Consider the following 11,692-nt stretch of genomic DNA (forward strand, 5'->3'; position numbering starts at 1 on the left):
CCAAGCATCTTGTTCTCCAGTGGCCAAGCATATGCCTTTAGAACACCTGCAAGTGAGATCTGAGTGCAGAAGCACTCTCCTCTCCCGCTGCTTCCAGCAACTGATACCCAGAAGCCCACTGCCTCAAAAACAAGGGTAGAATATCTGTTACCGATATTTTCAGTGCTCCCAAATACAGTCATACCTCATGTTACGCTCGCTTCATGTTACGTTCTTTCTGGTTACGTCCTGCAGCAACCCAGAAATACTGGAAATGGTTACTTCCGGGTTTTGCCACCCGCGCATGTGCAGACGCGCAAAATTACATCACGCACATGCGCAGAAGCGGCGAATCACCACCTGCGCAGACGCGCCGCTGCAGGTTGCGCTCTTTTCATGTTGCGAACGGGCCTCCGGAACAGATCCCGTTCTCAACCAGAGGTACCACTGTGCAGCAGCCATAGATGAACACCAACATGAGCTGAAACCGGAATGATTCAAAGTTCTTTGGCAAGCTGTTAACACTTAAATAAGAGTTCCCGGCCTAAGTCAAATGCATAACAAAATTACCATTCCACTCTGGTTCTCAGATCTTTAAATGTGTGTTTATTGATTTGAGCCGATGTGACATGGATTTTATCTTACAGGAATCTGAAGCTGGTTGGAGTTAATGACAAAGTATAATCAACACTGCGTTTTACATACTGGAGAAAAGCGGAAATGAAAAGTAAACGCCACAATCCGTTTTAAATAAAAAACCTTCAAACGTAATCCTTCATATGTAAGAAATGGGTATGTTGAGAGCCCATGAACGTCGGTTAAAGACCAGCAGCAGCATTGGGGGGAGGGGGTAGATCATAGTCTCTTTCAACATCCGTTATATTTCCCCAAGCAGAGATGAGGGAGGGAATACACTGGTGCACACAATCGCACACGCAGGCGTGCCCTGACTCACACCGGACTTGCCTGACCTGTAAGAATTTGGAATGTGACTCTTGAAGACATCCTGAAAGACAGGAAGGCTGAGGAAACGGAAGTGGAGCCAAATGAAATTTGTACTGGAAGGAACTTGGCATACTAAGCAGAACCAGTCTTCCCACAAGGAGTGCATCCAGGCACACCGAAACTAACAAGTACCCCTCCAGCTATTTGTGTCACTTCCGCTCCCCAGCTGTGCAATTTCAATTTCAACTCTTCACCATCCCTTCAAATCCTTGGCCCCTGCCTAAGAGAGTTCTGGTCCACTAGGCCCCTTGCCATCTGGTGATACTCTTGTAGGAATGACGCTATAAAGCTATGAGCAGGGGGAGGAGTTAAACAGAGAAGCAGAGGCGGGCATGCCACCAGTTTCCATAAACTCAGACATTTCTCAAGAATAGGTGTCACCTAAAGAGTTCAGGATTCCAGAGGCAATCATTTTTCTTCTCCAGTCTAAGGTTATGTAGCTGCCATCCTTTGTTCATGCTTCGCCTCTCTTCTAAATATGCTCAGTTGCTACACAACTACAAAATCTAACCATCGGGAGCAATGAAAAAGATAAGCCACAACACAAAACGTCCTACATTTCACCATGATTTCTCGATGGGGAGCAACCAGTGTAAAGAGAGAGGGAGACCAATACTACTGTCACAAAGAAACTGCTGTGGCCCCTGCAGCATAAATACCTACTTTGGGCAAACTCTTTTTCAATATTGATGGCTATTGTCAGGGATGTGGGAGAGTGGTGCCGCTCTCCTTAGGAAAAAACCACAACTGTTTTCACAAAAGGACTGCAGAATATATGCTTAGAGGCAAGGCTGTGGGTGCAGGTTAATCCCAATATTTTTTTCCCTTTCCATATTGAATTGATAGCAGCAAAGGAAACACAAGACAGGTATCAGGATGGTGACCTAGCAGAGAACAGCCTTTCACTGGCAAGCAAGGACACAGAACATCACAAAGCACTTGTGCAGAATGCAATATAGGATAGACGCCCAAGGTCCAATTCATTGGTAACACCGTGAAAGAAAGGGACGTGCTGTCATTGTTTTAAGTTAGCCAAACTGCTTAGGAAGCTGGTTTTCTCCATAGTGCATGGCATCTGCATGGTTCTGCTTACAGGAGGCTGACATGCTGCTAGAGTGATGGATGAACTCAAATCAGAGATGCTACGCATGAGGAAGACGGGAGAGGGGTGCACACGTACCGCTGGGATCAGGGCCAAGGAAAGGAGGGCAAAGGGTGGGCAGAAAAGCCTCACAAATTAACAGAAATTAATATCTCCTTCATGCACTGGAGAGGGGGCTGCCGTCTTTAAAAAATAGGCAAATTAAAGATTAGTTGCTACGGGGAGAGCCACAGTTCCCTTTGGCAGTTCCGACAATATCACTTGGTAGCATCCTCTCCTCTCACTGGGCATTGATGGAAGAGCCAGGTAGTGTAATGGAAAATGGGAACTTGGCAAACAGATCTCTTCATCCCAAAGCCCTGACCGCTGCAAGACACCAACTATTCTTTCCCCCAACGGATTAAATAAAACAACAGTAATAATTAATTTAAAATAAAGGTGCAAGGAATGATGGCATGAGATTATGTGGCTTGTTGTCCAGTTCTTCCTCCCTCTTCTTGCTTCGGTCTGACGCAGAAACGCCCTCCCAGAACAGTCATTTCAGGCCATCACAACTGTGAGGACAGCGGCCGAGGGGCTCATTTGCCGTACACGCTTTCATCACTGTAAGCCACATACAGAAAATAATCCTCCTCGTGATTATCCTGGGGAAATAAAAATGTGGGGTGGGAGGAAAGAGGGGAGCAGAAGTCAACATCATTGTAATCTAAATAATAATAATAATAATAATAAATAATAATAATAATAATAATACAGTGGAACCTTGGGTTGCGGATATAATCCATGATGGAGGCACATCTGCAACCGGCCGTGTTCGCATCCTTAAGTGCCACGTCTGCGCCGGTGTGATTTGGTGCTTCTGCACATGCGCAAGCAGCGAAACCCGGAAGTAACCCATTCCGGTGCTTCCGGGTTTCCCGTGGTATGCAACCCGAAAACACGTAACCTGAAGCGTCCGTAACACCGTATGACTGTACAGTGGTACCTCGGGTTACATACACTTCAGGTTACAGACTCCACTAACCCAGAAATAGTACCTCGGGTTAAGAACTTTGCTTCAGGATGAGAACAGAAATCATGCTCCGGCGGCGCAGCAGCAGCGGGAGGCCCCATTAGCTAAAGTGGTGCATCAGGTTAAGAACAGTTTCAGGATAAGAACGGACCTCCAGAACGAATTAAGTACTTAACCCGAGGTACCACTGTAATAATTTATTTATACCTCGCCCAACAGAATATTAAAAACACAATGAAACATCAAACATTAAAAACTTCCCTAAACGGGGCTGCCTTCAGATGTCTTCTAAAGAAAAGTCAGATAGTTGATTATTTCCTTGACATCTGATGGGAGGGTGTTCCACAGGGCAGGCGCCACTACTGGGAAAGCCCTCTGCCTGATTCCCTGTAACCTCATTTCTCGCAGTGAGGGAACCGCCAGAAGGCCCTCAGAGCTGGACCTCAGTGTCTGGGCTGAAGACGCTCCTTCAGGTATACTGGGCTGAGGCCGTTTAGGGCTTTAAAGGTCAGCACCAACACTTTGAATTAGGCTCAAGAATGCTGGTCAAATGAGGCTGGTTATCCCACATTCTGAACCAAAGTAAGATGTTTTTCCATTTAGCTAGATGCAAGCTATTTGTAAAACAGCAATGCTTAAATGTTTGCAATATCTTTGCAAGGGTGGATGATAGGGAAAAAACAAAGACTGGTCCATGCCCCTGTGAGCTCTCATTGGCCACATCCCTATGACTTATTGATAGCTCCATTGGGTCTAGTGGGCACCAGCTGCCACCGGTTCTCCCCCTGCTGTCAGCACTTTGAATTGTGCTCGGAAATGTGCTGGGAGCCAACGTTATTCCTTGGTGTGGAGGAGGAGATAGGCTGTATGGAGAGATCCTTCTAACCTTTGGATCCAGCAACTGTTTAAAGATAAGCCAAGCTAGCTTCCTCTGTTGGGGGAGATAGGCTCTGTGATGGGCCATTAAGGGAAACCAAGGAAAGGGGCTCTGTGTGAGCCACTAAATGAATGACACACACACACACCCAAGCTCATGGCCAGTTAGAAGACAAAGCCAGAGTTTGGAGTGCAGTTTGGCAGCGATGTGACACAGAAGTAAAGCAGCAAGCTGGAGAGAGAAAGAGTCAGAGCAACGCTTGAGAGCAATGTTTGATTTCTGTTTGAATCCAAGTCTGGGAGAAACAAGACCCTCTTGGGGTGCTGATGCTGTAAGGTAAAGGTAAAGGGACCCCTGACCATTAGGTCCAGTCGCAGATGACTTTGGGGTTACAGCGCTCATCTCACTTTATTGGCCGAGGGAGCCGGCGTACAGCTTCCGGGTCATGTGGCCAACAGGACTAGGCCGCTTCTGGCGAACCAGAGCAGCGCACAGAAATGCCGTTTACCTTCCCGCCGTAGCAGTACCTATTTATCTACTTGCACTTTGATGTGCTTTCGAACTGCTAGGTTGGCAGGAGCAGGGACCAAGCAACGGGAGCTCACCCCGTAGCGGGGATTCGAACCGCCGACCTTCTGATCGGCAAGTCCTAGGCTCTGTGGTTTAACCCACAGTGCCACCCGCGTTCCGCTGATGCTATAGATATGTGTAAATAAGCCATCTATCATAAAGACACCGCAGTCTCTGCTGTGCTTCATTCCCCAAAGGAAAACACAAACCCTGGGTAAGCGTGCCTGGAGCCTCTGGAATCTCGCACCTCTTGGAGAGGTCATAAAAAAGAGTGCCTGGGCCAACCCAGTCAGATGAGCAGGGTACAAATCATCATCATCATCATTTTTATTTCTCTGACACTGACAAAGTTTCTCCTCCTCTTGATGTTGAAATATCTTTTAATTATAGACGGGCTGGCATCACTCTAGATATCAGATGGTACTGCGTTCCAAGGAAAGCTCCGAGCAACACAAGCTATTCAGCTGAATTTGGCTACCGATCAGCCCAGGAATTAATTCAGAAGTTTAGTCTAAGCATCTCCAGGATATGACCTTAAGAGCTTGCCCTGGAGGATGACACCTCCCTGTTTGGTTAATAATAGAAAATGTCCTTTAGGCAGGCAAGATAATTAATTAGTAACTAGGTTTCCTAATTCTCCTTCCTCAGAGGGAATATTTTCTTTCTTGGTTTTTTTGGGTGGTTTTTTTGGGGGGAGGGGGTTGCAGATTAATGAAGAGTTTGTTGCATTATTTAATTATTTTACTGCATTTTCTTACATTTGTTTCCTGGAAGAAAGTGTGGTACGTGTGTTTTCCAGCCAGGAACTGACCAGACCTGTTGAGTTTTACCCAGGTGGTGGCTTCATGTGCCTTCATACCATACTCTTGGGACAATCTTCTGAACTAAGACAGTTCGGAGGAGTCTGCAGCCTCTTGCAAGTTTGCAAGGTCTCAGCCTTTCATACCATACTGCCCACAGAACCAGAATGTGTCATGCAACAAGCTATTATTAAGCTCCAGGAAGTCCACCATTAGGATGGAATGACAGCCTCGTACTTACTTCGTACAGCTGGCCCATCGTAGCGCTGGTGGGAGGAATGGTGTTGTTGACAAAGAAGAACAGGGCGTCCTCTGGCCTCAGGTGGATTCGCTTTCGGATCAAGAAGTAGAATTGGCCAACTACAGTTGGTGGGGAGAGGAAGAGTAAAAAAAAAAGCCATTATTGGCAATCACTCATATTTCAAAACCCTGTACAGCATGGGTACGCAAACTAAGGCCCAGGGGCTGGATCCGGCCCAATCGCCTTCTAAATCTGGCCTGAGGATGGTCCAGGAATCAGCGTAGTTTTTACATGAGTAGAATGTGTCCTTTTATTTAAAACGCAACTCTAGGTTATTTGTGGGGCAGAAAGAAGATATCAGTATGAAATGGCAATGCCAACAGGAACTGTACATTGTAATCGTTGGACCTGACAATCTTTGGACCTGACTATCCTTGGACTTTACGTACGAATTAAGTATGTAACCAGAGGTACCACTGTAATACAACCTAGGAAAGTTATAAGTGCCATCATGGTGAAATTTAAATTCAGAACTGCAATTTCCCCACTGATCAATCTTATTTAGATTTGTTTTATAGAACCAGAAAAGAATAAATACTTGGTATGCAAGAGGATAAATGGCCAGGATACAATTCTTTGCTGGGGGGGGGGGAGGGCAAAGTAACCACAAGGTTAGCTTTGTTTTGTTATTTTGGTCCTAATTGGGGGATGACAACTAGCAGATGGATGGCCTGTAATCTCTATGATGGATGCTTAGCAGCTGAGAAATCTGAACGCTGGCAACTGTTGTAAACAAAAATTGCCCTTTTCCCTTATGGGGTATCTAAGAGCCCATATAGAGTCCTTACATAGGTTCCACATTGGTAGGAGAAAAATAACAGAGGCAAACCAGAGAATACTGAGAAGCAAAGCAGCTAGTAAGCCTGATCTTTATTGATCTGTTGCAACAGGGTGCTCCCCTCACCCACAGGAGGAGGAACCCAGAAAAATGGCGCACAAGGCCTTATAAAGACTTTTGAAATTGCCACCCTCTAGATCAAGACCACCCCCCAGATACATCATACCTATATCACAGAAAAGGGGGTCTAAAACAGAAAGTTGAATATTGTTTTTCTCCTGTTGTTGTTTATCTCCTGTCTGGCAGGTTACTTGATTGGATTGCCTGGGGAGCCTGGTCATTCTTTTGTAGTGATAAATGAGTTCCTGGGCCAGGTCACAGGCTCACACCCTATTCATATCTTAAATGTGCCATTAAGACAGGATTTGTGAGGAAAGAGACAATGGGGAGGTTTCCCACTTTGACCTTGCAGAGAAAACATTTGGTCACTTTAGGAATCAAAATGGTTCCAGCTTGGCCTTCCTGTGCTGATCTATGTATGTGCTTGGTTGGTACACTTATGAACATTACCATATATCTAAGACCATAAAATTCCTATCACACAACCTGTTAAGGTTATTTTCAAGAACAGCTGGATACGTTCACCCAAGGTGCGGAGAACCACTGAGTTAAAATTCCATGAAACTGCATTCACCAGAGTTTCTCACGCTGTGCTATGAAGATAATAAAACATTTCCCCAAAGGCAATGAGACCGAGGGAAAGAGGAGGCCACCAACTCTATCACTTGTTGAAAAACCTTCCTTAAATACCAATGCAAAAATAGATTACGAAATGTGACTTGTTTACCTGTGAGATCAGATGGGACAAGGTACTTCCTCTTGTCCAGATCAGGTACTCTGGCTTTGGGTGCCTTCTCCACAATAACCTGGACAAAAAAAGGAGCAGGAAGAAAAATAAGAACAAAGAGAACAAAAAAAGCTATGCTACCTTTCCCTGTGCCTGCAAATTCTCCCTGTAGAGCTTAATAAGGAAAGGATGCATGTCAAAATTCAAGCTATGTAAAACAGCAATGTGAGGGTGCGCAGTTGGATTAGAAAGAAAATATCCCATGAACTTTCCACAGTAGGAACACAAGTCGCATAACAAGAAAAATAGCAACAAGCGATGATTGTTTACATCCACAAACATTTGACTCCTCTTCATAGTTTCTAAGGCTACCTGATACTTATATATAAATAAATCTGAGTTATTCATACGCAACTTCATTCAGTCTATTAAAGCTGCTGTTTTGAACGTGCATTATATACACACACGCACAGTGCAGCTAGTGGGTCTAAACCTCAAAATCAGTTTTGAACTTTAATTATGATACATATTTTTTCCCTCAGAAATGTTTCTAATTTTGTGTTAGTACAGAGTGACTCTGAATATATTGCAAAAGAAATTACTTAAACAACTTTACATTTGCCTGCAAAACTTCAAAACAACTGCTTTCAGATACGCTGGTGGCAAAATGTGTTGTCCTTGACCCAAAATGTGCTGTCCTTGACCCAATATATCTCTATCTAGACACCATTTTTAAAAAACTTTCCTTGGGCTGCCTCTAAGGGAAAGCTTGTTGAAATTACTGTGTGGTGCAGACCCACTGCATCTTTCACCTCGCAAATTTTCCTCACTTGAGCCTACTTTTATCCTTCACCTTTTATATCAGAACAAGTCTCAAATCTTTGTCTCAGTAACATGGCCATGGAACATTTATTTACCTCCACTGAACAAGTTTAAAATGCCCCCGACTCCATGAATTAGCCAAATTTAAAAACAACAACAACCCAACAACCGTTGAATTGTTAGCTTTCCTAATTTCCCACAGCAGGCATTCCATGGGGTCAGGTTGGTCACTGCATGAAAACCTGTCCATTTAATTAGTTTCCCCTAGTTCATATAACAAGACATATATACTGAAGTTTATAGACCTAACCGGTGCAGAGAGAGAGAGAGAGAGAAAGTGTGTGTGTGTGTGTGTGTGCGCGCGCGCTACAGGGGGTAGGAAAACAATGAGTTAAGAGACAAAGGGATTGGGGGGGGGGCAGGGGAGCAGGGCTGGATCCAGTGGGAGCTAAGGCCCTGCACATGTATTTTTCACACTGCAAAGAGCACCAAGGAAGGTGCTTGGAGGCACAATGAGATAATCCTGTTCATTTGCATTATTTCTTCTGAAATTAAGGGGGACCACTGAAAGTATCTTGCACAGGGACCCTGCAAAATCCTGGACCACCAGCCCAAGAGGACATGCACTATGGAGTACAAAAACAAACAAGGTGGTTAGCGATGCAGCCTTCTTGAGTTAGTAAAATATAAGAAGATCACAAAGACATTTGAGCTGAAAGATATCATCTCATCTATTGCCACCTCTTTCTCGTCCCTTGTCCTCTCTTATCCCTAATTTAAAACTCTGCAATGTTTTATTTTGTTTTTTTAAAAAAATATTGCTGCAGAAAGCAAAGATCTCATAAACAGAATAGCAAACTCAGTTCACTCTGGGGGGATCATTATGTAGCCATGCACAGGAGGGAGACTTGGGGGAACCCCAAGAGCTGCAAAAGTAGCGGGGGGGGGGGGACTCAGTGCAGTGAGAACTGAGCATGTGCAAAGGGCACAGAATGATGACCAAGGATGCAGAATAGGAAACAGGAGAGGAAGAGGAATGGAAAGAAACAGAATGTTTAGGAAGCATGGCTGGCTGGCTGGCTGGCTCCTCCTGAACAGGAACCTTCCACGGGGCAATCATTTTGTTGCAGGCCCTACTTGTTTTGCAGAAAACAAAGATAACACAGGCTCTTGGCAGATATGTCTGGCGTTAGGTAGCATCTGCTGTGGCCACGGATCTGTTATAGAAAGGAAAAGGGTGCACGCTGGGTGCACTGCAGTGGAAAAGCCGGTGGAACTGAAACCAGCCTTCAGAAGAGAGGAAACGCAAGGATGCTCTGGCCCACACTTGCCAGTCGTTTCAAAGGATCTTCCCACACAGACTATTGTAGCTTTTGGTACATGAAGCCTGTGCTTTGCCACTGTGGATTTTATTTCCGGTACAGGCCAGAGGGAGCCTCGCCAGACACCTTCTGCATGAAGCTGAGAAACGCCCTGCACAGTCACACAACAACAAAAACAAAGGCCTCAGACGGGATCAGTCTTCCATTCTTCCTGGAAATGAAGCGCCATACTAGGCCAAAAGCTCTTGCCACAAACTCGGCTGCCTTATGCTTTTCCCACACAGCCCTATTCCAGCCTTGGCCTAATCCCCTACTTTTCCAGCTCTCGGTTCCACAGTCTGTTCTTCTTGTTCTGAGATTGTTTACCGCTTTATCATCACCATCATCATGCCAGACATTCCTCCCCAGGAATTCCCCTTGGGCTGATGTACTGCAAGTGCCACCGAAATTGCCGCACTGATCTGATCCTGTGTCATCACCCTTCAATGTGGGAACACCCCCATTCCCCAGGCTAAGTTGTTGCCAAGAACACCTGACAGGTTGTGAGTATTTCGACACAAGTATCCAACCGCTCCTATAAGGCAATCTCAGTTTGCCCATCTGCCAACCAGGGAGAAAAAAACAACATTAATGAAACTATCTTGGCGGCAAGGGGCGGAGAACCCACACATGACGAAGGAGGAAAACAATACAGTAATAGCTGCGATTTGATCGTTTGAATTGAAGCTCATTTCATTCCGGCTTATACAAATATCCCAAGTCATGGCAAAATTGTGAAGCAAGGTGCGCACTGCTGCAATCACGGATTGCTTTCAGGGGCCAGAAAAAGATGGGGCAAAACAGAGGCGCTTGTGAGACCATGACTTTGCTTTTCCTGTGTCCTCCCCGCTCCAGCCGCCTGCTTATTACTCTGGCACTGAAGGACCAGGAGATGGAGAGGCTTCAAAAGCAGGCCAGAATCCAGGGGAGGGGGAAAGCGATGCATCTCAACATTTGGTGGAGGGGGAGAGCTCCTGAATCTCCTTCTGAAGGTGACATCATTAACACATCCATTGTCCTTCTGCCTCCATGTTTGCTTGGCGGCGCGTGGGGGGGGTGACGAGGGAGGTGGCACAGGGGAATTTAACTCCTTCCTCTCCACCAGACCTCAAGTCCAGGAAAGCGCAGGAGCCTTTGCATTCCGGCCCTCTAATATTGGGGACCTGGCAGGCCAAAGGCACCCGTCTCCTCCCTCCCTTAAATCTTTACGCCTGCTCCCCCCGCCTCCAAGCAAACCCCCAGCCAAGATCATGCACACACAAAAAAGGCACAAATTATTGCGGCACTCACAGGCACCCGATCTGGATATTTCTTCCGGATTTTCTCCCCTTCTTTTTTCCTGTACTCGAAAGGGTGGTCTTCCTTGTACTGGAACTTCATGGCTTGTCCCAAGACGCCAAGTTTCTTCTTTTCTTTCCCACCCCCTCTTTTCCTCCTTTTCTCTCTCTCTTCCCCTCCGAACCGGCAGCTCGCAATGCCTGCAAGGATCTGGCGGACGAAAAGCGATCCCGACGCTGCAGCCCCGCGCGCGATCCACTCGCTCGCTTGTTTCTCCAGCAGCTGATCAAAGGCCACTCAGTGCGCACGCGCGCGCCTTCCGAGCCCCGGGCATTGTGACGTCGCCGGCGCCGAATCTGCATCGGCCTCCCGCCGGCCCGCCTCTTAGATTGCACCATCGCAAGGGCTGCGAGCGGGGAGGGCCGTCCGCCTGCAAAAACGCACGCCGAGTCTCTTGGCTGAAGCTCCGGCTGCTCCGTCCTCGAGAAGATCGCCGTCCTGGTGCCACAACCAAGTGCTTTGCAGTTCTGCTGGCAGTTAACGGAGAAGGGTGGCAAAAGCGTCCCATTTCTTTGGTCAGCAACCCTCGGGGTGGTCGGTGGAGCGCTCCCACTGCCCCCATTAAGGGAGCTGCGAAGTCCCGTCTTAGCTGGTGGGGAAGTTATACCATAAAATGTAAAACAGTAAATTGATGGTGATAAGTATACACACTCACAGGTGTTTTGCATGCTATAGTATAGATATAAATCTGGGCATGTGGATATAAATAGATATCAATCTTGTTTTTGAAAAATTTATTGACATGTTTATAATATAGGTAAAGGTAAAGGGACCTCTGACCATTAGGTCCAGTCGTGGCCAATTCTGGGGTTGTGGCACTCATCTCGCTTTATTGGCCGAGGGAGCTGGCGTACAGCTTCCGGGTCATGTGGCCAGCATGACTAAGCCGCTTCTGGCAAA

The 11,692-nt window shown here is 46.3% G+C and overlaps 1 protein-coding gene across 1 annotated transcript; it reads right to left on the minus strand.

Annotated features, from left to right (window-relative positions):
• Nucleotides 1–562: 562 nt before the first annotated feature.
• LOC114587647 (gamma-aminobutyric acid receptor-associated protein-like 1) lies at nt 563–11,041 on the minus strand. The gene is made up of 4 exons (XM_028712206.2): nt 10,745–11,041; nt 7,272–7,350; nt 5,587–5,705; nt 563–2,730 (listed from the first exon to the last, which is right to left on the minus strand). The coding sequence occupies exons 1-4, from the start codon at nt 10,832–10,834 to the stop codon at nt 2,665–2,667; spliced, it is 354 nt and encodes a 117-aa protein (XP_028568039.1). The 5' UTR covers nt 10,835–11,041; the 3' UTR covers nt 563–2,664.
• Between the last annotated feature and the right edge of the window lie 651 nt (nt 11,042–11,692).

Source organism: Podarcis muralis, chromosome 17 (genome assembly GCF_964188315.1).
Source record: "Podarcis muralis chromosome 17, rPodMur119.hap1.1, whole genome shotgun sequence".
NCBI classification, from domain to species: Eukaryota; Metazoa; Chordata; class Lepidosauria; order Squamata; family Lacertidae; genus Podarcis; species Podarcis muralis.

What these genes read in the sequence shown, in the direction of transcription:
- LOC114587647 (XM_028712206.2), bottom strand. Translation starts at nt 10,834, where the DNA reads ATGAAGTTCCAGTACAAGGAAGACCACCCTTTCGAGTACAGGAAAAAA. An exon ending in TGTCCCATCTGATCTCACAG is followed by an intron (nt 5,706 to 7,271) that starts GTAAACAAGTCA and finishes CACCAACTGTAG; the next exon opens with TTGGCCAATTCTACTTCTTG. An exon ending in CGATGGGCCAGCTGTACGAA is followed by an intron (nt 2,731 to 5,586) that starts GTAAGTACGAGG and finishes TTATTTCCCCAG; the next exon opens with GATAATCACGAGGAGGATTA.